The sequence below is a fragment of the Capra hircus genome, chromosome 11, assembly GCF_001704415.2.
Source record: "Capra hircus breed San Clemente chromosome 11, ASM170441v1, whole genome shotgun sequence".
NCBI lineage: Eukaryota > Metazoa > Chordata > Mammalia > Artiodactyla > Bovidae > Capra > Capra hircus.
The window spans coordinates 2,370,719-2,398,015 of record NC_030818.1 but is presented as its reverse complement, the minus strand read 5'-3'; the positions used below and the strand labels follow the sequence as shown (position 1 = coordinate 2,398,015).

General features: G+C 50.4%; 1 protein-coding gene across 2 annotated transcripts in view; it reads right to left on the bottom strand.

The window, feature by feature from the left end:
* NCAPH (non-SMC condensin I complex subunit H) overlaps window positions 1-27,297 on the bottom strand; it is a 39,828-nt gene that overhangs the window by 4,561 nt on the left and 7,970 nt on the right. The window contains exons 1-13 of one of the 2 annotated variants that reach the window (XM_018054847.1): window positions 27,086-27,186; window positions 19,169-19,412; window positions 18,948-19,038; window positions 18,183-18,275; window positions 17,720-17,858; window positions 17,118-17,242; window positions 10,162-10,351; window positions 8,731-8,822; window positions 7,751-7,956; window positions 3,858-4,006; window positions 3,231-3,334; window positions 2,804-2,926; window positions 373-483 (exon numbers count right to left, since the gene is read on the bottom strand). In XM_018054847.1, the coding sequence (XP_017910336.1) occupies window positions 373-483; window positions 2,804-2,926; window positions 3,231-3,334; window positions 3,858-4,006; window positions 7,751-7,956; window positions 8,731-8,822; window positions 10,162-10,351; window positions 17,118-17,242; window positions 17,720-17,858; window positions 18,183-18,275; window positions 18,948-19,038; window positions 19,169-19,412; window positions 27,086-27,104 (1,686 nt within the window). In that variant the 5' untranslated portion in view covers window positions 27,105-27,186. Of the gene's footprint in view, window positions 1-372; window positions 484-2,803; window positions 2,927-3,230; window positions 3,335-3,857; window positions 4,007-7,750; window positions 7,957-8,730; window positions 8,823-10,161; window positions 10,352-17,117; window positions 17,243-17,719; window positions 17,859-18,182; window positions 18,276-18,947; window positions 19,039-19,168; window positions 19,413-27,085; window positions 27,187-27,297 lie in introns of those variants that run through there. The other variant, XM_018054848.1, reaches the window with a different exon arrangement.

Sequence of the window (27,297 nt, the reverse complement as noted above, 5' to 3'; positions counted from 1 at the left end):
AACACACTGGCATCACATGTCCATGCGTTTTGCCTCCCCACCCAAAACTCTAGCTCCTGAGTGCGAAGAGCGCTTCTTTTCCTCCGAAATCTCAAAATAGCCAAGATGAGTGCTTTGTACAGGCTAAACACTCCGTCTACATGTTGATGGCTTATTGGACTGTGTCTGCTTTCCTCCTGCGTGCAGAGCTCAGTGTGAGGCAGGCCGAGGTCTGGCTGCTCCCCAGCTCTGCTCGGTTCTGAGGCCTGGGGCAGGGCAAGCTCACACAGACCCCCACTGGATCAGAAAGTCCTGCAGCCTTCTGCCCCACAGCAAGGACAAGGGAGGCAGAGACCCTGCTGGGAAGAGGACAGAGTGCTTGCCCCTGCCTACCTGTAACCCAGGGCAGAAGTTGGAGGTGTCGTTAGGGTTGTTGTAATCGTAGTCTCCAATTTCTTCACAATGCTCGGTCCCTGCCTTCTGACCTCGGGCCATCTTCAGTAACTGAATGGAGCAAAGTACAGCTTCAGAGAGCAATTTCTAGAAAAGCAGCTAGTAAACTAGGCTGGGGAGATGACCTTAGTTCCAACGATGCACGTCCCAGAACATTAGGGTCCTGGAGAATCATCTCACCCAGTCAACTTCTAACTCACCGCCCAACTCCACTCTAGAGCAAGCCCAGGGCAGCGGGGCTCCTAGCCGCCAGCTATCCCAAAGACGCCGGAGCAGCCAGGCCACAATTAGGTCTGCCCACAAATTTATTTGAAAACATGTTCCTTCACTAAAAACAGAACCACCTAAGGAAGTCTACTTGTGGCTGCTTACTGACCAGTTTTGACAGAACACTCACTCCCTGTTGTCTCTCAGGCAGCCGGCCCCACTCCTGGGCCGTGATGGCGCCCCAGCAGCCCCCCGTTCTGCACCGCACCCGCAGCCCACAAACTGCCTTCGAGGGGTCTCACAGAACAAGCCTGCCTCCTCTCCTGGGAGTGCCTGTCCACCACAGCCCTCCAGATTTGCAGGCCTTGAGGGCACTGATGGTCATCTAGGGTGTGTCTCTGGGGTGGATGAAACGGGGTTAAAGGTGTGTAGTTTATAGAAACACACTGAATATTTTAGTGTAATGTAACATAATTACATACTCCAAAAGCAGCCCCCAAACCTCCATGTTTTTATAATACAAATCCAAAACCAAACTACAGATTTTTATTAAGAAATGCCCACTTTCTCCCACTTTTCTTCATATGGTGATTTCTAAATCCCTCTCCGTGTGGCACACTCTCGACACACTCTAAATTGCCCATAGTCTATTAGAAATGTTTCAGGAAGGGTGTGTGAGACCCCTCATGTATTCACTGGCTGCTATTAACGTCGCTCTTTAAGATATTAAAGAGAATGGGTGGTTGACCTGTATCGTCTCTAGCCAGACTGGGTGTCCACTTTCTGCTATTTAAGAGTCACTTTTCTAGTGCTGCTCTCCTGGAAGGAAGAGGTGAGGAATCCTGGGCTCCTGCCTGCCCGCCCTGATAAACATGAAGGGAAACTTGTTCCTGTGGATAATCAGAAGCAAGAATTCTTTCCTCTCTAAGAAACAATGATGGAAAAAAACACACAAAATACAAAAAAGACAATTCCTGGAGTGCAGTGATGCAATGACCTTGTTTCAACCATTTTCACATCTGAAAATGCAAATTACCACCTAAGCCACGCTCTTCAATGTTCACAGTAAGGGCTTGAGAGAGGAGAAGGTGGCTTGTGGCTAGGACAGTGGCTGAGGCCGGGTCAGTTTGGTGGGGTGTCCCACTGCCTTCCTTCCGGCCCCCCGCAGCCTGGCTCTGCCCCTGCACCTCAGGGCTGTTTCCTGACTCGAGCAAGCAGCTGCTGCGTCTGACACTGGCCGTGGCCGTGGCTGCCTCTGCAACTCTGTCTCTCCTCCTGCATTTTTTAAACTGAGGTATAACTGACATATAACATTATATTCATTCTTTCTGCATTTTTAAGAGCATTTCTGTTAACTGAACAGTATTGATTAGAAAGAAAATGGCCAGTGTTAAATTATAAAAACAGAATGTGCAATATGAGTGAATTCAGGGAACTGTATATGTCTCATTAAGACTTGTGGAGAGACAGGTAAAATAAGGCAGAGGAAACTGTCAACTGTTTGTAGACTTGACACCAAAGATGAAAGCAACCAGGACTGCAAATGAGCAGAGGGTCCGGGTGAAGGGGACTGAGCGTGACCCACTGCCCGGCTACCCCGGCCACAGGAGTGCAGGCTTGCTGCTTAGCATCACCGGGGGCCACGGGCAAGTGCAGGGAACAGCGGCTGCAGCGCACACCGGCGGGGCCAGAGCACTCATCTGAGCAGGCATGGAAGGAGTGCGGGCAGGCTGTGCAGCACTGGGGGCCCGAGGACTGGCAGCTGCACCCCCCCCACATCACAGGAGGCTCGAGTGTATGGTGTGATCGCGGGGAGGCTGTGAGCGCTGGAGAGAGCACCTGGCTTCTGAATCCACAACTCTAATCAGAATCGAAGGATCAAGGAATAACCAACGCCGCGTAAAGCCTGGACAAAGCGCTGCTCATCCCCCTTTCCCGTGAGGAGGTGGGCCAGAGTGTCCGGAGGTCAACTGCCCTGCAAGCGTTACCCTCCAGCTCTGCCCTCCCCACACCATCTCCTGGCAACTGCCCTGCGCTCAGACGAGTCCCTCCTCACACTCTCCTCCTCAGAGGCACCAATGGTCACTACCGGCCAGTGATACCTCCAATGCTAAGAAGGGGCACAACGACAGCATGGCCTCAGGGAACCAAAGAGCAGCTTTACCCTGGTGCCTGGTTTGAGATGCAGCTGGACCAGATTTTCAGTCTCATACTGGAAATCTGTAGGAAGAGTAGTGGCTCTCCAATTCTGGTTCTCCAAAGTGAACTTGGTCAGAACAGTAACAGCCTATTGATTTTAAAGAAAAAGAAAAGTAGTTTTTATGCATCTTTAATAAAAATGGTCTATATACATACAACTGCAACCGTCTTCCCCCTTCTGTATAAAGGAGTGATTCTGTGAGACATTATTCATAGTGAGTCTCTCTGCCACTGAGTCTGGGACTATTTCAATTCCTTCGGGGACTGAGGGAGAATGAAACTATCCATTTACTCTGAGTTAAATTTACACTGAATTCTTAAACACAGATGAAAGGGGAAGAGGAGTGCAAAGAACTTGTGAAAGCACAAAGGATAATGAATCTGGCACAAACCTTTGTTTTTTTAAAATGTACATCAAAGTCAATATCATCGTCAAAGTCAATTTTAAAGTCCTTTGAGCTCTTCTTTCTGTGCTCTGATTGTGAAGCAGTGTCACCTGCAGAAATGAGGTCAGATGTCAGCACTGCTCACCCCTCTGGCCCGTTCGTTTACCCATCCTGCGACTCCACTTGACAGCCTTACTGACCGCGAGAGTGCATCTGTGTCAGAGTGTCAGAACAGCACTAGGAAGGGCCAATCTCATACCTAGTATTTACCCTTACGATCTGTTTCTGCTGAGAAAACTCAATGAAAGGTATGCTAATTAATCACTTCTTTTCAGAGAGAGAATGCAGAACACACAATGCTGGCATAGCCCTTCAGGGGGCTGCAGCGTGCCGCCCGTGCAGTAACCCACACCTCCAGACCCTTCCCACGTAGAGGCTTCAGTCTTAACTGACCCCTCATCCCGGGCCAGGTCAACTGACTGTCCAACCAGGAGGCTGCTGATCTTGTGTATTTCCTACAGCTTGTTGGGAGCTACAAGACTGTGATGAGCATTTCCCCTTCCTGAGCTGACAGGCTGACTGGCTGGTTACCTGCACTCTCTCTTCTTAACAGCTCTGTCTAGAAGTACGTACGTTTGTGTCGAGGTCTAAAGCGCCAGTGATCCGGGCCAGCCCACATCGACATGGTGCGGGGGCTGAAGTAGGAGTACTCTCCAGGTTTCATGGACAGAAGGGGACACAAGGTCCAAATGTCTCCGTCCCCGAGGGGAATCACTTCGTCTCTGCAATGCATAGAGCCGTTCTTATACGCAGTCATGTGTGTCGATGTAGACAATACAAGTGTGCATTTACACGTAAAGCAGAATGCGACCCAGCTGAAGACACTACTTTTCCACAAATGAGCAACACTGCTAAGAGTGAGCCCAACATACATACATCGCTAGTAATCCTCTAGTTTACTCAGCCAGGGCTTTGCTTCTCTTCATTTGTCACAACACGATCGTATCTATGCAAGTACTTTAGATGTTTCAAAGTGCTTCATAAAACTCAAGTTTGCCCACTTGAGAGTTGAGAAAACAGAGAGAAACTGAGCTTTTGTATGAGACTGCATGGCCAGCAAAATGGCAGAGCTGGGGACTGGACACCATTCCCTGAACGCCAGCCTCAGGGCCTTTCCACACACAAGGCTTCCTGCCACGTGTCATGGCTGTCACGTTTCTTCTTCACCATCTTTCCATAAACGAGGGCCCCGCTAACACTGCTGTAGTTCCTACCGAAAGTGAGAACAACTGATTTATGTCTCCCACGTGACTGGGGGACGATAACCTATCTGTTAAACCATCCAGCTTGTATTTCTTGCTGTGTATGAAGGGTCTAACTGGCCCGTCCAGCATGGCAGTTTTGGATTGGTGTTTCGCCCTTTCTGCAAGGTAACTAAAACGTGTCGGGTAGGTTTCACCTACAGGCCCCGCCAGGTCAGAAAGCCTGTTAAGCGCTGCTGTACTGCCCTCTAAAGGTAAAGACAATGACGACCTTTTCACCTGTACTGAGCCATACCTATAAATCCCCTTTATATCAAACCTTATGGTATAAGATAAAAGCTTTAAAAGGACTTTGCTTTCATCTATGGAATCTTTTTTAAAAATTTTATCCAGTAAACTGTACCTGTACATTTAAGGTGTAATGGAAACAATTTTTAAAATTAAAATATACTAAAAAATCCCCACGTCTAGTCTGTAACTGCCTTCCTATGTTAAGTAATAACTGCACCGCACTCTGCTGTATTTTCCCAGGCGAGAGAGAAGGTGGCTTTGGGAGTATCCCCACTCAAATTCTCGGGTACTCGTCTGTCAAAATGCTGGCAGCTAAGCTGGCAGTTTGTTGGGAACTTAGAAGCAAAGCTATAAAGAGTTTGGCTCCTATCTTCTGAGAGTCGGACTTCTGAGGGCCAGGACTGGACTGAGGCCCTGGAGGCTTTTAATCATTCTTTCAATACAACACAGTGCTATGTGGCAGGCCCCCGACTCCCCAGCTCAGCAGCCAGCCCAATCCAGTCTACCCTCCGTCAGGCTTCTCTCATCCCCTCTGGAGGAAGTGTTTATTTCTCCTACCCCCACCCCAGCCCACCGCAACCACAGTCCTTCCTTCAATTCGGCACCAGCTCAGTCGTGCTGCATGAACACCTGCAGGCTGAAGGTCTCCTCTCTCTCAACTGTCTCCTAGCACCTCAGGCAGCATGCAGCAGCAGGCCTCAGCCTTGCGAGCACAGAGCAGGCTGTGGTCTGGCCTGGACCACGGGCGAGGCCTCTAACCACAGTGAGCGCCTGCACCCAGGAGATCAGAGAGTACACACAGCCCGCCGCTGCAGAAGATGGAGGGCAACTGAGCCGCCCTAGGTCACCAAGCGCTTTCTCAGTCACGTCCTTACTAATGTATGACGTGCACGGCGGTCAAAGGGCTGCCATCCAGGGGCCAGTCGCACAGGGCTTCCTGCAAGCACTGGTGTTTATAATCCGGCATCGCTCCTCCCCACCTTGAACTAGAGACGCTCTTAAAGGCCTTGCAGTTCAGTACAGCGTTGTCAGCCCTGCGTACAGCACAAGCCCCAGCAGCTCTGGGAAAGTCACGAAGCATTCCTGGCCCCAGTTACTCCTGAGTTAGCGCCCCGGGGTGGAGCCTTCCACCCAGAGGTCATCACACATGGCCAGACTGGTCGAGGGTGCTGGGTAACCCCCCAGCTCCACCCTTATTCACCCTCTCTGAGCCTGTTTCCTCACCTGTAAAATGGGGTGACAGGACCTATAGGGCTCTTGTAAGGATTAAGACATTATTTTTATATACGATATAAATTGTGTGAAATATGCAGGTAAGGAACCCAGCAGAGTTTCTGGCACAATCAGACTCATCAGGAGCTCAGGAAACATCAGATACTACAGTACTATTATCATCAGGCCCCACTCAATCACTTCACAGGTGAGAAAACAAAGGCCCCAGAGATGAGGATGCTTGCCCCACATCTCCCAGCCATCCACGGCAGGGTCAGGCCTAGTTCAGTCACACACTTGCTGAGCTCCCAGGAAAGGCCAGCACCAGACCAGGGGCAGGCATTTCAAGGCAGACGAGGCCCTGGACTAGGACCTAAGCCTTGTGCCCCTAATGCAGGCACTCGGCAGGAAGGAGTCTAAACTTTTATTCTGCCCAACTGGGGAGAGAAATGGAGACAACTGTTCAAGATGTGTTCAAAATAGCCATCTACGGGTTACACGGTTACAACAACGGAAGTGAGGAAAACCCTCGCTACCTCAGTTCCCCAGGTGCCACCTCACTGTTTACAGAAAGTGACAGCTCTTCTCTGACATTTGAAAATGACATTAAAAGGGCCCATCCCACCAACCTGCCCACCATCGCTCACTTCTCAGAAGACAGGATGGGAACAGGGACAAAACCACAGGCTGGTAATACACACACCAAGAGAGGTGGTTTCTAAAGGGTCTGGGGGGGTGGAGGTAATTTTTCCTTTAAGTCCACAAAGCCCCCTGACTTCTACTCAGATTTGAAGAGGCACTGTTGATCTAATCATTCCCCACGTGGGCAAACAAAGGGAGTCAAGAAAGCACTCTCAGCCTGGACACACTCAGCAAGGTTCTTGAAGGAATTTTGTCTTGGTGGGAAATTACGCTGGACAGCTTCTACAGTTTCACCCACACTGAACCAGCTGGGCTGTCCCAGACCCCAGAGTTGCCAAGCTGCTGCTGTGGGCACAGGGCCATCAGAAGGTCTGTCTGTTCTAGTCTCGTGGAATCTGGTATACCCAGGCCCATTCAAGACCGTTAGAGGCCCTCACACAGCAGAACTGTGGGATCCTGCTCCCAGATCACACTCAAAATTAACGTAACCTAACCTACTAAGTACACATAATAAAGATTAAGGAAGTTCAGATGTCCCTACCATGCTTACTAGAGTAATCAAAACTCTTAATTATCAGAGACCAATTCTACCATCTCCTCAACCTCACATGCTCAATTTTACCTGCTGCCTTAGTTTTCCTTACTTTGCTCACCCCCAGTCTACCAATCTGATAACTAACTCTGCTCAGACCCCTCTGCCCTTTAGGTGGGGCCCACGTTTTCTCAGTAATCAATACGTAAGCCTGTTTTCTGCCTATAACTGAGATGGAGTGATTCAGCCAAAAGCCAGACCATGTCCAGGGTCTTGAAAGGGAGCACGGTCTGTGCTACAAAAATGGAAGTGGTGATGACTGCCGCCGCTGAAGGAGCTACTATAGCCCAGCTTTTTATGTCGCAGTTGCATGCTTATCGACTCCTGCAATGTCAGGCTTATGACCAGTAAGTGGCTGAGCTGATATTCAGAGGCAGACTGCTTCCATCATGAGTCAGAATGGCTCAGCCTATGTAACAAGACACACCAGCCCAGCAGACCACAGAGACAAAATCGGACTGTCCCAGCAGGACATCTGGGAGAACTGCTATGGGAACGCTTCCCGCGGCCCTGAGCAGGCGCCTTACTGGCAGCTTTGAACCTGGCAGGGCTCCTTCCAGCTCCGGAGCATGGTGCGATCCCCAGCGGCGGTCTGGTCTGCCTCATCATTGGCATCGAAGTCATCCTCCAGGGGCCCGTTGGGGAAGTCCTCGCAGTCACTGTCCTCCACCTCGGCATCGAGATCGAACACCTGATCGTTCTTCTTAAACTTGTCCACCAGGGCCGACACTGACTGCAAGAGACAGAGAGCTCCCCAGTCCCCCACACGCCCATCACCACCCCGCCACTGCAGGGAGACCTGCCCCACTGGAGGTGCCTTCCGCCCCATGCCCGCCTCCCCGGAGCCAGCGTTCTCTCAACAGCAGAGCGCTGAGGAAGTTTATATTGTGCAGCACAGGATGGAGCTGGGTTGTCGTCAGGCTCATTTTGTAAAACACAAAACCAGAATCTGCATCCTTTAACCCCATGTTTAAACAGTTTTCCATGGAGACCATTTATTTTGGAGGTTGTAGTAAGTAGACTAGAGAGGGTCAGGCTAAAAATAGAGGAAAACTTCACACATGACAATTTCTCAGGAAACTCTGTGCCAAGGGACTCAACTCAGAAGAGCAGGAAATTCCTTGCGCTTGACAGCAGCCTAAGAGACCAGAGGCCACTGGGACAGCCATGTTTCAGAGTAAATCTGGTAAGACTGAGCACCCAGGAATGGAAGGGCTGCCTTCCCCTGGGGGGCAGCCAGGAAGAAACATGAAGCCGGTCCCCACACGCTACTCCAGCTGTCTAACGGGCCTGCAGAGGGCAGCGCGCAGCCCACTCCCAGCCCTGCCCGTGTTCAGTCCCTACAGAGGAGCCACAGCAAATGCTTCCTGTACTACTGACAGCTGAATAGAGGTGGTGCCACAGGTGCGGTTCCCAGCGGGCAGAGCTCCTCTCAGGGCATGTCACTGAAACCACGAGCTGCTGGAAAGATGCCCAGGGCCCTCAGGAGCCCAGAAATCGACCCCACCTCGTTATGCGCTTCACTGTCCCACTTAGTGAACTGGAAGCCGGCCAGGGAAGGGCAGATTTGGCGATCTTCTGCACACTGCTGCAGGGCCGCTGGGAGGACAGGAAGATCACAAAGAAGGATCAGAACAGGCTGGAGACACGCCTCAGCCCCTGGAGATGACAGGGCAGCCCCGGGGAGGGGGAGGCGCAGCCACCTCCCGTCCTCGGAGAGAGGCTGGCCGGCCGCCCACCTGTGTGCTGACCGCTCTCCCAGGAGAGGACGTGTGCTCAGGCACACACCGGTGCCAGAGGTAGGCTCCACACTGGTGTTCCAGAATCGGGGAAAACACCAGAGCAGAAGCCTGAAGCACAGACTTTTTGACTCTGAAATGAACTCTGTGTCCCATGCTGGAGCTGGGAAACCAAAAACCCATCCTTAAAGCGTACTAACTGCACAGACAATTGTGCAACGTCACTTATTTTAGCCCCAAAATAAACTAGACATGGGCTCCCTGATGGCTCAGTGGTAAGGAATCTGCCTGCAACGCAGGAGACGTGGGTTTGATCCCTGGGTCGGGAAGACCCCTGGAGGAGGGAATGGCTACCCATTCCAGTATTCTTGCCTGGAGAATTCCATGAACAGAGAAGCCTGACAAGCTGCAGTCCGTGGGGTCCCAAAGGAGTTGAACATGACTGAGCGACTAAACAACAACCAGACCAGGTACAGATCACCCACCTCACAGGATCAGAGCCTCATCTGAGTGCACACCCCTGGACAACTGTTAGTACTCAACAGTAATTCTTAGCAAATTCTAGACAAGGACAGGAGGAGGACGGGCACCATAATATTGGTGTGGTCCTGCAGAGGGGAGGATAAATTCCATGTACCACAAAACTGTCCCACGCTAGTGCCTGGCCTTCACACTGCCTACCACATCCTCAGAGGATCCCCCAGCAGTGGGAGGGGACAGGCTAGATGGGCGGCAGGGGGCGGTGGAAATCACTGGTAAGCCAGTGTAAGGGACTGACAGCAGGACAGGTCTGTTCTCAGACCACCGTGGAGGACTCTGAAGACAGTTCACACAGCCCTTTTCCCCTCAGGGCCCCCTGGGTTGATAACAAGTGCACACAAGGCCTCTGGCGCAACTAGTCTCTTAGAGCCCCTTTCCCCAGTCCAAACTCTCACCCTCCAGAGAACCAGCTGCCCACAGCGCACAGAAGGCCTTAGGACACATAACCATGAGCACTGGCTACTACTGTGCAAGACTCCACCCTGCAGCGAGGCTAAAAGTGAGTTTCTCCTGGAAAAAAAAAGCCCACTTTGTCTTTCCAGAGGAAACTTCTGGGTAAATAAGCAACACAAGAGCACAGAGGGTTTGCTAGCCATGGTTATATACAGATACCTCTCTGATGACTGAACTGCTCTGGTAAGAGGCTGCACTGGACTCACCTTTTAAGTCGGTCATTTCCACCCAGCCCAAATCCGGCAGCTCGGGAGGCTCCCCGCTGGAGAGGGTCTGGATGTCGGCAGGGAAGAGCAGCTCGCTCCTGTAGTCTGGGCAGTGGAGGGTGGAGAGAAACACGCCTGCTGTGCTGCACTCGTCAAACGAGGCTGCCGTCTTCTGGAACATGGGGTCGACCTGAGTGCAGAAACAGAGGGGACCCCCAGGGTTACGGGACACAGCCAAAGGAAACAGGAAACCCCATTCACTGGACCCTGCTCGTTCACAGCTGCATCTACGGGATCAAAATGTCTCTGCACCTGATCAACTGACCAGGTAAAAGCCCACCTGCTTCAAAGGGCTGTGCGCGCTCAAGGGAGAAAGGCACACACTAAGTGGTGACAAGCTGACACCACGCTAGCGTGCCTGCCTACAGTATTCCTGCACACGGACCTTCTGCTGGTCTCTCCACAGTCAGGTGTGGGCCCTGTGAAGATTTTATTTATTTGGCTGTGCTGGGTCCTCACTGCTGCACGCAGGCTTCTCATTGCAGTGGTTTCTCTTGTTCTGGAGCGTGGGCTCTAGGTGAGCAGGCTTCAGTGGTGGTGACTGGAGAGCTCCAGAGCACTGGCTCAGCAGTCACGGCGCACGGGCTCAGCTGCCCCGCGGCATACGGGATCTTCCCGGACTGGGGATCGAACTCACGTCCCCTGCATTGACAGGCACACTCTCAACCCCTGGGTCACAAGGGACGCCCCTCCACCGCCTCTTTTTGAACATCTATCTCTAGTAGAATGCTATCACAACAAATTCCGCTGACTTATAAAAAGTTTGTGTGAGGGATTCACAGAATCCCATCAATCCTCTGAACAATATTTTCAAAGATGTGGAAGAAAGAACCCAAGCAAGAGATCCAGGCAAAGGACAGGCAGTCATCAGGGGAGAGGAGGTCAGAAGACCCCCCAAGGCTGAGGTCAGGGTGCAGGAGGGGCATAGCCATGTGTCATCAAGCCCCACGGCAGAATGGGGCAGGGAGGACAGGGCCAGGCACAGGCACACAGGCACGCCTGGCCAGAGGGCAGGAGCGCCTCCGACTCTCCAGGAGGCCAGTGACAGGGAAGAGGCCAGGTACTGGCTTCACAGGTCTTCCTGACGGCTTAGGACAAGGCTACTCTGCAGACAGGGCCCTTAATTATAAGGGTGGACATGGCTCTCCGGCTCTCTACTGGCCCCCTCAACCCTGAGCCCAACCTCACCAGAATTGAGATTCTGCTCTCACTTCCTGATAAGCGAGTCCCAGAACAGCACACGTGGCACCTCTGCGTTCTGCCTCCTCACCCCTCACCCAGTCAGTACAAGGCTTGGTGGGCTTTCCTGGTGGGCCCGTCTCTACCACCTACCTCTTCCTTCCCACCCTCATTGCCATTAATATAACCCCTGCCTGAGTTAACCCTTGTCTCTGCTCTCTCCTATTCCTTATCCTAAAAATACCAGAGGTGCTACTCCCATGCCCTTCCTCAAAGGCTCACCACAGCAATGGGTTTCCTCCTGGATCCCACACCTCCAAGGTCTTCAGCAGGTAGTTACCGAAACTCAGCATTTCAAAGAGTCAACACGAAATCTGCACATCGACCCACATTAACAGCTGAAGACACTAAGACAACTTTCCTCCCTTTTGCCTAGAATTAGATCCCATCAGTGTAAGAACAATGGTTCTTTCATGTGAATTAGATTGGACTTACATCTCTGAGTGACTGACTGGATGGGAAAATGAATCGCTGCCGGCTGTGCAGTCTGGAGAAAGGGACTCTTTGAAATAAGGGTCCTAGCAGGGGAGAGAAGCAGTAAAAACAGGCCTTGGTGGACAGCAGACTGCAGGATGAAGTCTAGAGTCATTTCAGGAGTAAATCCTCCCCTCTAGTCCAACTTGGACACTGTCCAGCTGCTGAAGGAACCAGAACGTTCTCTGCTTTGTGACCTCTGCTTGTGCTTCTGCCCGGAGTCCCCTTCCTGTCACCACCTGGCAAACACCTACCCACCCTTCATGGCCCAAGTCAAACCTCACCTCTTCTGAAACCTCTGACCTCCATCCACTCTGGTCTCCTGAGTAGGAGCCTTGACCTTCCTCACACACTCTGTTTGTGCTGTCCTGGCCTGAAGAACTGGAACTTAAGCAGGCTGGACCCCCGTGGCAGCAAGAATTCTGCACACAGTAGAATTCTGTCCAAACCAGATCAGCTCACACGCAAACAAGGGTTCTCAGTTGGTCCAGACCCACCCACAGAACATCTGCCTCCCCATCTTCTGCCACCATCCAGAGAATGTGGGTTCAATAAACTGGAAGTTCCGTTGACACTTCAAATTTTAGGTTTGTGTGCATCCCCTCCTCCTCCTGTATTTTCCATTCTTTCAGTTATTACAAGTTTGCTGGAGGTAACAGAGCGAAAAAGGCTTTCCGGCGTGGGGGAGCTCGGTGTTTCTTCAACACCCTGTTGATTCACTCGCATAAACAGACCACAGCCCGACAGCTGCGGCTTGTAAGGAGCGGCACTGCTCGCTCTTGTGCTCTCTCTAGGACAATGGAGAGGCCAGTGTGCGTGTCCTCAGGCTCCCCAGAATTGGGTTTAGCTGGGAACAAAGAAGGTGGTCGGAAAAGAGAATGTCCAACCATGCTGCTGAACATTTCTGTGTAGAACCAGAAGCACGAGCAAGAATGATGGTGAGGGACTTCCCTGGTGGTCAGTGGTTAAGAATCCACTGCCAATGCTGGGGACACCAGTTCCATCCCTGGTCCAGGAAGATCTCAAGGAGACCCAAAGTGTTGACTGGCCATCAGACTATGTTTCCCTAGCCCCTCCACTCAACACCCTCCTGGACAAGTCTCTCCTACCCAGTTCTCTCCTCCAATCTCCAGCACACTCCTCCTCTATGCTCGCTGTCAGCAGAAGGCCTGGCTCACTTCACTGGCGGGGGCAGGAGTGGGTGCAAGGGGAGACACAGCCAGAAGAGAATACCCAGAAGGTGTCCACGTGCACACACTCAAGCCCCACTGCGCGTCAGCCTCCGTGCTCCTCCGCCAAGCCCCATCCAAGCTGTCCACCCCTTGACCTCTTCACCCACTCAAACACCACCCTAGCATTTATCCTCCCTTTTCTGCATCATCAATAATTCCCTCTCCACTGGATGGGTGCCATCAACAAGTAAACACGCTGCTAATTCTCCCATTTTTTTAAAAAAGGGTAATTTTCACAGAATTAGAACACATAAAATTTGTACGGAAACACAAAAGACCCTGAATAGCCAGAACGATCCTGAGAAATAACGGAGCTAGAGGACCCGTGCTCCCAGAGTACACTACAAAACTACAGTAAGCAAGACACTATGGTACTGGCACAAAATACAGACCCATAGGGACTTCACAGGTAGGCCGGTGGTTAAGAATCTGCCTGCCGACGCAGGGGACATGGGTTCAACCCCTGGTCTGGGAAGATTCCACAGGCCACGGAGCTACTGAGCCTGCAAGCCACAACTACTGAAGCCGATGGGCCCCAGAGTCCAAGCACAGCAGCGAGCTGCAGTGAGAACCCACGCGCTGCACCTGGAGCAGCTGCCTCTCGCCACCAACTAGAGAAAGCCCACGCTCCACTGTCTGACCCACTGCAGCCAAAAGTAAAAGAAGTAAGATTAAAAAAGAAAAAGACAAGACACAGAGATCAATGGAACATGATAAAAAGCCCAGAAAGGCACGCATGCACTTATGGTCAATTCATCTATGACAAAGGAAGCAAGAACCAACAATGAGAAGACAGCCTCTTTAACAAATGGTGCTGGGAAAACTGGACAGCTACATACAAAAGGATGAAGTCAGAACACTCTAACACCATACACAGAGATAAACAAAATGGACTGAAGACCTAGGCGTGAGACTGGAAACCATGAAACTCCTAGAAGAAAACATAGGCAGACACTCTTTCATATAAATCATAACATTATTTTTTGGATCTGTCTCCTAAGACAAAGGAAACAAAAGCAAAAATAAACAAATGAGACCCAGTTAAACTTAAAAGCTTTGCACAGCGAAGGAAACCACTGACAAAATGAAGAGACGATCTACTGAATGGGAGAAAATAACTGCAAATGATACGACTGATAAGGGGTTAAAATCCAAAATATATAAATAGCTCATACAACTCAATAATCAAAAAACCACAAGACTTAATCAAAAACTGTGCGGAAGACGTAAACAGACACTTTCTCAGAGAAGACACCCAGATGCCGAGCAGACACATGGAGAGATGCGCAACACTGCCAACCATCAGAGGTGCAAGTCCAGGCAGTGAAGCATCACCTCCCACCCGTCAGGGTCGCTGCCACTGGAAAGACCACAAACAACAGATGCTCTGTGGAGAAAAGGAGACCCTTGCATATGGCTGGTGAGACTGTAGGCCCGTTAGCAGCCACTGTGGAGAACAGTATAGAACTAAAAACCGAACTACCATATAATCCAGGAACTCCACTCCTGGGCATACGTCTGAAGACAATGAAAACGCTGACTTGAAAAGATAGATGCATGCATCTCAGCGTTCACAGTGGCATTATTTACAGTCGCTGAGATATGGAAGCACCTTAAGTATCCATCAACAGATGAATGGATAAAGAGAGGCTGTGTGTGTGTGTGTGTGTATATGCATGTGTGTATAAACACATTTACTCACACACACATACACACAATGGAATACTACTCAGCCATTAAAAAAAAAAAGATGATCCGCCATTTGCAGCAACACGGCTGGACCTGGAGGTCATTACGCTTAGTGAAAGAAGCCAGACAAAGACAAATACTGTCTGTTAGCACTTAAACATGGAATCTGAAAAATGAAACAAAGCGTGCACATGACAAAATAGAAACAGACTCAAAGACACAGTGAACAGACTAGTGTTTCCCAGTGGAGAGGAGGGAGGGACACGAGAGGTGGAGGACTAAGCGGCACAAAATGCTATGCACAAAATGAATGAGCCAAAAGAACACAACACACAGCACAAGGAACACAGCCAACATTTTACAGCAACTTTAAAGTGTAACCTATGAAAATTCTGAGTCACTATGTTGTACACTCAAAACTAATATAACACTGTAAATAAATTATACCTGAAAGATAGTTTTTAAAAATTAAAAAAAGAATACATTCTGCAAATATTCCCATGTCAATAAATACTACATCACTGTCTAGGAAAGAAAAGAAAAAAAACCCACACAAACTCTGGACCTTACTTTCCCTGCATTTGCCGTGCTATTACTCTGCCCCAATTTACGGCAAAACTCTTCCAAAAAACTGCCTCTCTCCCCACTTGTTTTCCTCTCCCAATTTTTTACGAAAAAATTTTCAGAACTACTAGGATGTTGAAGTAGTCATAAGAATCTCTGTTTAACTTTCACCTAAATTCCTCAACAGGTGACATTTTTCACGTTTCCTTTCTCCCTGTCCCCCGACCAACAGAATCTTCTTGAAAGTGAGTATTACAAGACTCTGGCTCTCTGCCAGTTATTAAACTATTGCCACTCAGCTCCAAACCTACCACCTATGCTCTGCCCCATGATGCTGGGTCAGAGGCCGCATCTCAGTTGTGTCAGCAGCTCCCTACTGGGCTCCACCAAAAGGAGGCACTAGAGGGAGGCGGTAGGGCTGGGAGGAGGAGAGGAACCGCTTCTTTCTGCAGGACTTCCATTCCTGGGGGTGTCAGCCAGCAGTGGCGCCCCGCCCCAGCAGCAGCAGGCCCACCTGTGGCAGCAGCCGAACTTCACTTGAGCTTTCTACTGACACTCACAGGACCAACCTTATCCAGAGCCAGTAAGAGACACCGGCACCAGCAGGGACGCCCTCCTCAGAGGTCTGGGTCCTGAGCCCCAGGCCCCTCCTTCAAACTCAGCCAAGGAGCTCCTCTTCCTTGGAGGCCTGAGCTGCACCTCCCCAGGGCCCCTTCTCTGAGCTCACCAAGGCCTAAGGCCGCCATACTTGACACAGTTGGCCATTTCCTCCTCCTTGAAACCCTATTTCAATTCCACACTCTCCTAGTTTCCCCCCAGCCACTGGGCGCTTCTTAGTCAGCTTTCTGAACTCTTAAGATAGGGGTACCCCAGAGCCCTGGTCCTTTCTCCAAGTCCACTTGTTCCCCTGGTGATCAACTCCACTCTCAGGACACTAATCACCAGTTACTAACGTTGTGCAGGTAAGAGAAATAACTGAGCCCATTGTTGGTGGGAGAGTAAATTGATACAACCATTTCTGAGGGCAACAGAAATTCCACGTCTCAGAATTTTTTTTACAAATATACTCCCAGAAGAATGCAAATATGTACAAGAACGTTCACTGAAATTGTTTTCAGTAACAAATTTTTTAAAAATTCAACGCAAAATTTTTTTAAAAATTTGTAGCAACATCTGTTTGCTTTAAATTTACTGCTAATTTAAAAAGAAGCCTCTGGAATCATTCCTTTAAGCAGATTCCTTGGATTTGCTGTATCGGGTAAGGCTGTTTACAGCAAGGACTCTGGAGGCAGACCGCTTAGGTTCATGCACCTCAATCACCTCTTCATGAAATGGAGCGCGGGTGTTATAAGGACTGAGTGGGCTGTCACAGGCCTAGGGCAGCGAGGTGCGCCCAGCAGACACGCAGTAAACGTCAGCTGTCATCACTGCTGCTGCATGTGCTGCAGAGGAGAACACGTGTTTTAGTCAATTGGCTTTCTCAGGCATTTGCCATGTCCTTGTGCTCAATCATTCTGAAAATGGGGGAAAACAGGGACCTGCCCTCTTCTGTCTTCACTGAAAAGCTGAAGAATGACAATGCAGAGAGACCAGCTGAATGTTTTACTACCCTGAGGCCTGAACAAGCACAGACCAGCGCACTTCCACCTCTGAGGTTCTGAATTAGTCAGAGACCACACTGGGCACACAGTTCCTCACCTCGCACTTTCGATCAGCGCTGGAGACATTGAGGTTGTTTACATTCTGCTCGATGGTTTTGCACGAGTGCTTCTTCCTTGGCTTTGGGGCCTTCTTGGCTGTTCCTGTTTCAGTTGCACTTCCATCTGTGAGAAGGAGTAAGACTGTGCACTGTAGGGGCTGCTTTGGAGCATGTGACTGAATCTATCAATACAGGCTCTTCAGACTCTAAAGAGTGATCATCACGGCGACACACGCCATCCCCTCAAAGCAGCAGGCAATCCTCAGGTAAGGGAGAAACCAAGCTACTAGATTAAATATCTGGCTTCTGATACAAGTCAATTTCCAAAGACACATCCCCCCAGATCAGAAGCTCCCTAGTTGGTGATGTTTACTAAATCTTTTCTAAATAAAACCAAAAAGCTTTATATGGCCCTTCTCTTTTCCAAAACAAGCAAGCAAATCTAGTGTTTGATTATCTTCTGAAACACAATTCTGAAAAATGTCCGTGTCTTCAATGGAATGGGAACTGACTTCCTGTGACTTCATTCCACTATGTTACTCAAATGCTACCTGCTATGCCCTTTAAAAAGCCCCTTATACTCAGATCCCAGCCTGTATACCTGCCCCATGATCCTCTGCTTCTTCCGCAGGTGGCGCATCCTTGCCCAGCCCCCCTAGGACTTTGTATACATCGGCATGGACGGCATCCACACGCACAGCATAGATCTTGGTGCTGGCATCCAAAGTGCCGGCAGCTACCTGGTCAAACAAGCAGAGGTGAACGCATGGGGATCAGAGAAAGGAGCAGCTGAACTGGCAGAACACAGTAATCCGCATCAAATATTCACTTGCCCTTAAGAAAACAATGACAAAGATCCCCCTAAAACTGCTAGGGAATAAACAGAACATAATGGAAAGATATCAGCTCTTCATCAGTTTCAGAAAGAAAGTAAAGCAGGTAATAAAGTGTTCTAAACAAGGAAGCCTCGCGTGTATTTGTAGAATCCAATTATGGTGCTGTGTTAAATATTGGTCATCATCAGCATTCACTCAGATGCAAGAGCAGGTGGACATCCTTCTTACCTTAAAGTTGGTCGGTTCGGCATCTTTCTGTTTAAGAATCTCTGACATAAAATCAATCAAGTGCAAGCCGAAAGCATTCTTGGTGGTGATTTTCTGAAAACAGAAAATTGCAGAAAGGCCTGTCATTGAGAGCCTAGGCTCATGCAGGCAACGCTGCCCTGACAAGGGGAAGCTAAGTTTGTAACAGGAATAGCCCACATCTCAACCCCACCAGCACCGGGTGGATGCAGCGAAGTCCCTATGTGCACGTCTTCGTTCTCGAGGTCTGGAGCGACAGCACCATTCCTGAGTGATCCCGCGTGCAAGCCCTGTTCTAGGCGCTGACACAGAGGGGCTCAGTGCCCTCTCAGAACATCTCTGAGGTAGGGACAGTCTCACTCTCGTTTTACAGAGCAGGACCCTGTGGCACATCGGTTGGGTGACCTGCCAAGGCCACACAGCATGTAAGTGGCTGAGACAGAATTTCAACTCAGGCTAATTCTGGGACTCACAACAAGCCCACAAGCCTAGGATCTATCTACTGTTTAGCTCCAGAACTACACTACTAACTCTACTATGCTGCCTCTCGAGTCACACTAGAGGGGTCAGGGGTGGCAATGGTGTGTAAGAAACAGTAAAACCACACTGAAAACACCAGCTTCAAAGAGTCATTGGAAATGTAAGTGCGCCATCACCGACCGTGCATCCTCTACAGAACCAGGAAGGCTAGATCTCCTCTCTGACCAGGCTGCAAAATCTTCACTGATTAAACCAGCAGATACTCACATTTTCAGTAGACAGTTTGATACAGGTAGAGTAATGTTCAGTAATCTGTGTGTTTGTAAACTTGGGCATTGTAGCTGAAACTTCAACATTCCTAAAGGAAAAACAAACGAAATGGGCGCTGAGAATCCAGACCTAGAAACCATGAGGTACTGTGGTGATGCAAACGCGCGAGACCCACGATGCGGTGGCTGCCACAACGAGGCAGCCCTGTGCCCACTCACCTGCCGGAGGGGGAGGCCAGCAAACGTGGGGAGTCTGTGCTGAACTGCAGGTCAAAGACCCTGGAGCGCCTCCGCTGCAGCTTCTCCTTCTCATCATCGTTCTGAGGGAAGTCTTCAAGGACTGGCGTGCCAGGAGTGTTGAGAGGGGCCTTCCGGGGCAGGGCCGTGGGGAACGCCCACTCTGCAGGTGACGCGGTGCCGTGGTGGCATCCACGGGGCCCTGAAGGAGAGTTCTTCATCGTGGCTGAGGGCGAGGGAACGAAACACTGGCTCAGGAAACCTTCAGCAGGACACTCCCCATGTCTAAAGGGGGGGCCGCAGCCTGTCCCAGGGCGGACGCTCACTGCGCATTTCCCACCAAGATCTTTCCCAATTCTAATATGCTATGGCTAGAACCTCTATCGGAGAAGGCAGTGGCACCCTACTCCAGCACTCTTGCCTGGAAAATCCCATGGACGGAGGAGCCTGGTGGGCTGCCGTCTATGGGGTCGCACAGAGTCGGACACGGCTGAAGCGACCCAGCAGCAGCAGCAGCACCTCTATGGGCTTCCCAGGTGGTGCAGCAGTAAAGAGTCTGCCTGCCAGTACAGGAGATGTGGGTTCAATCCCTGAGCTAGGAAGAGCCCTGGAGAAGGAAATGGTAGCCCACTCCAGTCTTCTTGCTCGGGAAATTCCATGGACAGAGGAGCCTGGCAGGCTACAGCCCATGGAGTCTCAAAGAGTCAGACACGACTGCGCATGCATGCACGCACGCACGCACGCACACACAGAACTTCTACAGTTCGAGTTACTTGGCGAGTGAGGGGTTCTGACGCTTCCTGCCAGTCTGGACATATACTCACTGGGCAGTTACTGAGAGCCTAAAGCACCGCACGGGATGTAAAGAAAAAGTCGCTGCCTCTGAGAAGCCCACAGACTGGCAGAACAGACATGTTCAACCCCAATGCCAGGCAAGACAGAGAAGATGAGATGCTGAGACAAGGGTGAGGTACATGCTATCGTGTCAGACAGACTGGGTTCTAATCCCAGCAGGGAGACAGAAAAACAATACAAATATGTAAAATAAACAGAATATTCCAAGGAGTCACCCACAGCTTACTTACTAACTGCAAAGGGAAAAATGTCTCTTTTCTCTGGGCATGTAGGATCTTAGCTCCCCGACCAGGGACTGCACTTGTGCCGCTGCAATGAAGTGCCACGTGACAGGGAAGAAAAGCAAACGCGGCAGGGTGCTAACAACTGTGGGGTTAGGTGGGAGTGTGAGACTATTTACTGCCGTAGGCTTTCCATGTCCCTGGTATGTTTGAACAGTTTCATGGCAGGAAGTTAGAAACCGGATGGCATGTTAGACGGGGATACAAGCTCTGGAGAAAAGTAAAGCATGGAAAGGGAGCGGGACTGGGGAATGGAGGTGGGAGGTCATTTTTAATACAGTGGTCAAGGAACTGTTTCAGCGAGAACATGACATCAGAATCAAGACCATGTGGATGTCTGTGGGAGGTCACGTGGAAGCAGGGGAACAGCGAGTAGAGGCAGGAACATGCCTGGCACACCTGGGGGCCAGTGTGGTGCAAGAGGAATGCGGGGGCGGTGAGCGAGGTCACGGGGTGTCACGTTTGCGAGGCCTGGTAGCTCAGGAGCACCCAGCAGAGTAAGACTGGGACAACGGGTAGGGGTGTATGAGCCTTACTTATGGGCCACTGTAAAGGCTTTGGCCTCCATGAGAAGGGAAGTGATTGAACATGGTGAGAAAAGGCATAAAGTGATCTAACTTATGCTTCATGAAGATCCCTATGGCTGTTCTGTGGAAAACAGACTGAAAGGACGAGCAGGAAGACCAATTAGTAGGGAACTACCAACAACCAGGGGCTCCCCTGTTGGCTCAGTGGCAAAGGACCCACCTGCAGACACAAGTGCTGCGTGGCGCGGGTGCGGCCGAGAGGAGCTCCCCACGACCAAGGTCAGGGGTGGCGGCCGAGAGGAGCTCCCCCACGACCAAGGTCAGGGGCGGCGGCCGAGAGGAGCTCCCCCACGACCAAGGTCAGGGGCGGCGGCCGAGAGGAGCTCCCCCACGACCAAGGTCAGGGGCGGCGGCCGAGAGGAGCTCCCCCACGACCAAGGTCAGGGGCGGCGGCCGAGAGGAGCTCCCCCACGACCAAGGTCAGGGGCGGCGGCCGAGAGGAGCTCCCCCACGACCAAGGTCAGGGGCGGCGGCCGAGAGGAGCTACCCCATGTCCGAAGTCAGGGGCGGCAGCCGAGAGCTCCCCCACGTCCCAGGTAAGAAGCAGAGGGTGCACTTTGCTGGAGCAGCCATGAAGAGATACCCCACATCAAGGTAAGAGAAACCCAGTAAGACGGCAGGTGCTGAGAGAGGGCATCAGAGGGCAGACAGACTGAAACCACAATCACAGATAAGTAGCCCATCTGATCACACGGACCACAGCCTTGTCTAACTCAATGAAAACATGCCAAGCTGTGTGGGGCCACCCAAAACGGACGGCTTGTGGTGGAGAGGTCTCACGAAATGTACCCACTGGAGAAGGGAATGGCAAACCACTTCAGTATTCTTGCCTTGAGAACCCCATGAACAGTATGAAAAGGCAAAAAGATAGGACACTGAAAGATGAACTCCCCAGGTCGGTAGATGCCCAATATGCTACTGGAGGTCAGTGGAGAAATAACTCCAGAAAGAATGAAGAGACGGAGCCAAAGCAAAAACAACACCCAGCTTTGGATGTGACTGGTGATAGAAGCAAGGTCCAATGCTATAAAGAGCAATACTGTACAGGAACCTGGAATGTTAGGTCCATGAATCAAGGCAAATTGGAAGTGGTCAAACAGGAGATGGCAAGAGTGAACGTCGACATTCTAGAAATCAGCGAATTAAGATGGACTGGAATGGGTGAATGTAACTCAGATGACCATTACATCTACTACTGTGGGCAGGAGTCCCTTTGAAGAAATGGAGTAGCCATCATGGTTAACAAGAGTCCGAAATGCAGTACGTGGATGCAATCTCAAAAACGACAGAATGATCTCTGTTCATTTCCAAGGCAAACCATTCAATATCATGGTAATCCAAGTCTATGCCCCAACCAGTAACACTGAAGAAGCTGAAGCTGAACGGTTTTATGAAGACCTATAAGACCTTTTAGAACTAACATCCAAAAAAGACGTCCTTTTTACTAAAGGGGACTGGAATGCAGAAGTAGGAAGTCAAGAAACACCTGGAGTAACAGGCAAATTTGGCCTTGGAGTACAGAATGAAGCAGCGCAAAGGCTAATAGAGTTTTGCCAAGAGAATGCACTGGTCATAGCAAACACCCTCTTCCAACACAAGAGAAGACTCTACGTATGGACATCACCAGATGGTCAACAGCAAAGTCAGACTGATTATATTCTTTGCAGCCAAAGATGGAGAAGCTCTATACAGTCAGCAAAAACAAGACCGGGAGCTGACTGTGGCTCAGATTATGAACTCCTTATTGCCAAATTCAGACTTAAATTGAAGAAAGTAGGGAAAACCACTAGACCATTCAGGTATGACCTAAATCAAATCCCTTATGATTATACAGTGGAAATGGGAAACAGATTTAAGGGACTAGATCTGATAGAGTGCCTGATGAACTACGGATGGAGGTCTGTGACACTGTACAGGAGACAGGGATCAAGACCATCCCCCCAAAAAAGAAATGCAAAAAAGCAAAATGGCTACCTGAGGAGGCCTTACAAATAGCTGTGAAAAGAAGAGAAGCAAAAAGCAAAGGAGAGAAGGAAAGACATACCCATTTGAATGCAGAGTTCCAAAGAAGAGCAAGGAGAGATAAGAAAGCCTTCCTCAGCAGACATGAGTTTGATTCCTGGGTTGGGAAGATCCCCTGGAGAAGGAAATGCAAGCCACTCCAGTATTCTTACTTGGGAAATCCCATGGACAGAGGAGCCTGGTGGGCTACAGTCCATGGAGCTGAAAGAGCCAGGCACGACTGAGCGACTAAACAACCAACCAACCCCAGAACAACAGATGCTGGTGGCTCAGACCAGAGAGGGGATGGTGGAGGTGGTAGAGAGAGAGAAAGCAAGCAAGCAAGCAAGCAAGTGTAGCTGCCCAAATGTATCCAACTCTTTGCAACCCAATGGACTGTAGCCCGCCAGGCTCCTCCGTCCATGGGATTTTCTAGGTAAGAATACCTGAGTGGGTTGCCATTTCCTTCCCCAGGGGATCTTCCGGATCCAGAAATCAAACTCAGGCCTTCCTCATTGCAGGCAGATTCTTTACCGTCTGAGCCACCAGGGAAGCCCCTGGAGGTGGTAGGCAGAGGTCAAACAGGATATAGTCTCAAAGTAGAGCCAAAATGATTTCCTGATGGATTACATGTGCGGCACGAGAGGAAACAGAAGAATAAAGGGTAACGACAACACCGCTTTAAACAACCGATGGAAGGGAGTTACCAGGGCCCAAGAGAGTGGGAATACAGAAGAAGCGTATCTGCGGGGAAAGGAGGCAAGACTGGGGCTCAGTCTGGTGCCTGCTGGGCTTCAGAGGCTTACTAGTCATTCAACTGGGGTAGAGAGTCAGATATTTACATGTAGAGTTTAGGGAAAAGTTTTGGGCTGGATATATTAATATATATGTGGATGCTGTAAGCACAGAGAGGATATTCAAAGCTGTGGGGGATGAGAAGACCAAAAACATGAGGACAGTTAGAAAAAAGCCAAAGGCTAAGTCCTAGACTACTTCCAAGTTTAAAGAGAAGGAAACCGCAAGGAGTCAGTGAAGAGATGGGGTAACGTATAACAAGTGAAGGAGAGGGTGGTGTTCTACAAGCCAGGTGAAGAAAATATTTCAGGGGCGGGAGGAGTAAAGCACTACATCAGACGCACCTGACAGGTCAAACTAAGCGAGGACGGAGAACCAACCGACGGAGAACCAACCGTTAGATTCAGCGACCTGGAGGTTGCTACTGACAAGAGCAGCTTTCCCAGAGTGCCAGGAACAAAGAGAAAGTCATCATCTAGGACACTGGGTGAACCAGGGAATACAGCACGGCTGCTGGGCATCTTTAGGGTCCCCTTGGGAGGACAGGGTGCAAGGGGCCTGGGGCAGAGTAGGGATTAATCAGAGTTGTGATTTTGTCACAAGCAAGTGTAAGAGGCAAGAAGAGGGTAAGGGGTTACGGGCGTTAAGAAGGGAAGTGATCACACCGATTGGCCACGGAATGTAAGCTATGTAGGAAGGGAACGAGGGCATGAGAGAGGTGAGACAGGGAAGAGCAGAGCGCAGGTCTGCCGGGTGGAAGGGCTGCTGGAGCTGGAGGGCGAGGAGCAAGCTGGGGCGGCAGGCGTGTTTGAGAGGCAGGGCGCGCCGGGATCAGAGCGGCAGGGTTCTCGATGATGATAAGGTCTAGGGAACGACAGCAGGGTGAATAGCCACCGCTGAGGAGAGCAGACCGAGAAACGATCACTGGAGGGGAGAGGTGAAGGAGCTGGGGGCAGTTTTCAGACTTAAGAATCAGAAGACTTGGCTTCAAATTCCAGCTCCATCACTTACTAGCTGGAGAAATTTTAAGCAAATGCTCTAAAGGTTTGCTTCCTCATCCTCCAAATGAGAATAAGAATGTATACCTCGGCTGGCTCAGAACTGGTGATGTGAAAAAACCCCACAATATAACACACGTTAGATAAGAACACATTAGTTTCATAAAAACACATCAGTGACACACAGCAAACATTAAAAGGCTGCCCACGGGCTTCTCTGGTGGCTCAGTGGTAAAGAACCAGCCTGCCGATGGAGGACACAGCTGTGATCCCTGGCTCGGGAGGATCCCAACGCCAAGTGGCAGTGAAGCCCTGTGCCACACCACTGAGCCCTGGCTCTAGGGCCCGGGAGCCACACGACTGAGCCCGCACACCACAACAAAGAGCAGCTGCTGCTCGCTGCAAGCAGAGAGCCTGCGCAGCAACGAAGACCCAGCACGTCCAAAAAGAAAATAAAAATATAAATTTAAAACGCTGCCCAAGCAAGAGGAAGGAAAGGAATGATGACTGGGGATCAAAGAGAATTAAAAATACAGCTTTATAAGTTTCCCTGATAGCGTCCCACAAGCTAAAGAGTATGATTAACAGCACCTTCAGCTGAGGGCAAAAGAAAAGAAAGTAAAAATATGAAGGAGGCAATAGACACTTTTAGAAGCTAAATCAAGAGGACTTGTGACTACTTCAATGTGGGCACTGCAACCAATCTAAGGAAGGAAGCTGGACCTCAGAAGAAAAACAGATATAGAAAGCATTAAAGGAGGAATCTAAGAGGGAAACTTAAAATGGAAATTTGAGCCACACCTTATTTCTCAGAATTGTCTTTCCTCAAATTTCTCTCCTTCCCTTTAACATTATACATCCATTCTTTCAACAGATGGATTACTGAGCTCAAAAACACTGTATATCCACTTCGTCACCTCCTACTCATTTTTCAACCCCTCTGGTGTGGCTCCCATGCCCACCACTGTATGAAAACTGTCTCGTCATCATCACCCACAACTTCCATGCTGCCAAACCCAATGGTCACTTTTCAGGCCTCGTCCCTTGAGAGTCAACAGCACCTGAAAGAGCTGACAACACTCTGCCTCTGAGATTTCCGAGGCTTCTTGGCTTCTATACCACTCTTTTCTGAGTTTTTCCAGCCCTTCCTTTTCTAATCAGCTCCTAAACATTGGTCCCAAGTGTTTTCTCTACAGGGTGTTCCTGGTGTTCTCACCTATTTCCATGGTTTTGCCAGCTATACAATGGAAGTGAAAGTGTTAGTCGCTCAGGCCTGGAGCTTAGACTCTTTGTGACCTCACGGACTCTAGCCCGCCAGGCTCCTGTCCATGGGATTCTCCAGGCAAGAAGATTGGAATGGGTAGCCATTCTTTTCTCCAGGGGATCTTCCTGATCTAGGGATCGAACCTGCCTCTCCTACATTGCAGGCAGATTCTTTACCATCCGAGCCACCAACGAGCTGGGAGCTATACAGTAATGATGACCAAATTTACTTCTCGGTCCATAGGCCACTTCCCTGAGCAGTTCGTATCACTGCCCCTAGCGTCAAACTCTTATCCAAGTGATTATTGACCCTTTCACCTGACCCACTCAGGTAAGTCACTTACCACGTCCAAAAAAAGTAACTCAATTTCCAAACCTGTCACAAGACCTACAAAGCCCCTGCCGACCGGTCGGACGTCACTCGATGTTCAGTTACAATGTCATGGTCCTTGCCCGTGTAAGGCTCTTTCTCGCTTACTCTTTTCTGTGTGCTTGCTCCTTCTGCCTGGAATTCGTTTTCCAGAATCTTAAAGATCTCGGAGTTCCTCCCCCGAGTCTGCTCTTCTCAAAGTGAGCACTCAGCCTCATCTGTAACTATTTAGTTTCCTCTCTTCCGAACTAAAACACATGCTCTAAGAGGATGGGATCTTATCTATTTTGTTCTTTATTGTAATCGATCTCTACATCTGAGAGAGGGTCTGGCCCAATGGGGACACTGGGTACTTGTTGAAAGGATGTAAACATAAATGCAAGCGTAATAACCATATAGCGGTAACCTCCATACTTCCATGGCCCTGAACAAACGTGCACTCCGGGAAAACCTCATTTTTTAACGAAGAGACACCACCCAAGGTGTAAGAGCCCGAGGAAAAGGCGCCTGGTATCCGGCTCAAGGCCGGAAGAGCAGCCCGGGCCGACGCCGCGTCCTGATTGGCCGGACCTGCCCGCCAGCCCACCCCGCGCCGGCCCTCCTCTCCCAGCCTGCCGGCCTCTCGCTCAGCCCCGGGAAAACAAAACCAACAAGGCCGAGAATAACCGCACTTCCCGCTCAGACCCGCCCGCTTCGCACCGCTTCGCACCGCGCCCTTCCCGCCTCGCCTCCCCGCCGCACAGCCTCACCAGGGCAGGGAGGTCTCATCTTGTCCTCCGCGTCGCCGGAGCTGGTTTTAAATTGCGCGCCGAGACGCCAGGTCGCCGTAACGGCCGTGATGACGCCAACGTGGGCGGGGCCAGAGGCGCGCCTGCGCAGACCGCTTTGGTCCTCTGTGCGAGGAGTGTCGGCCCAGCCGCGTGGAAAGGAGAAATCAGTACTGAGGGCTCTCGGCTCGAGT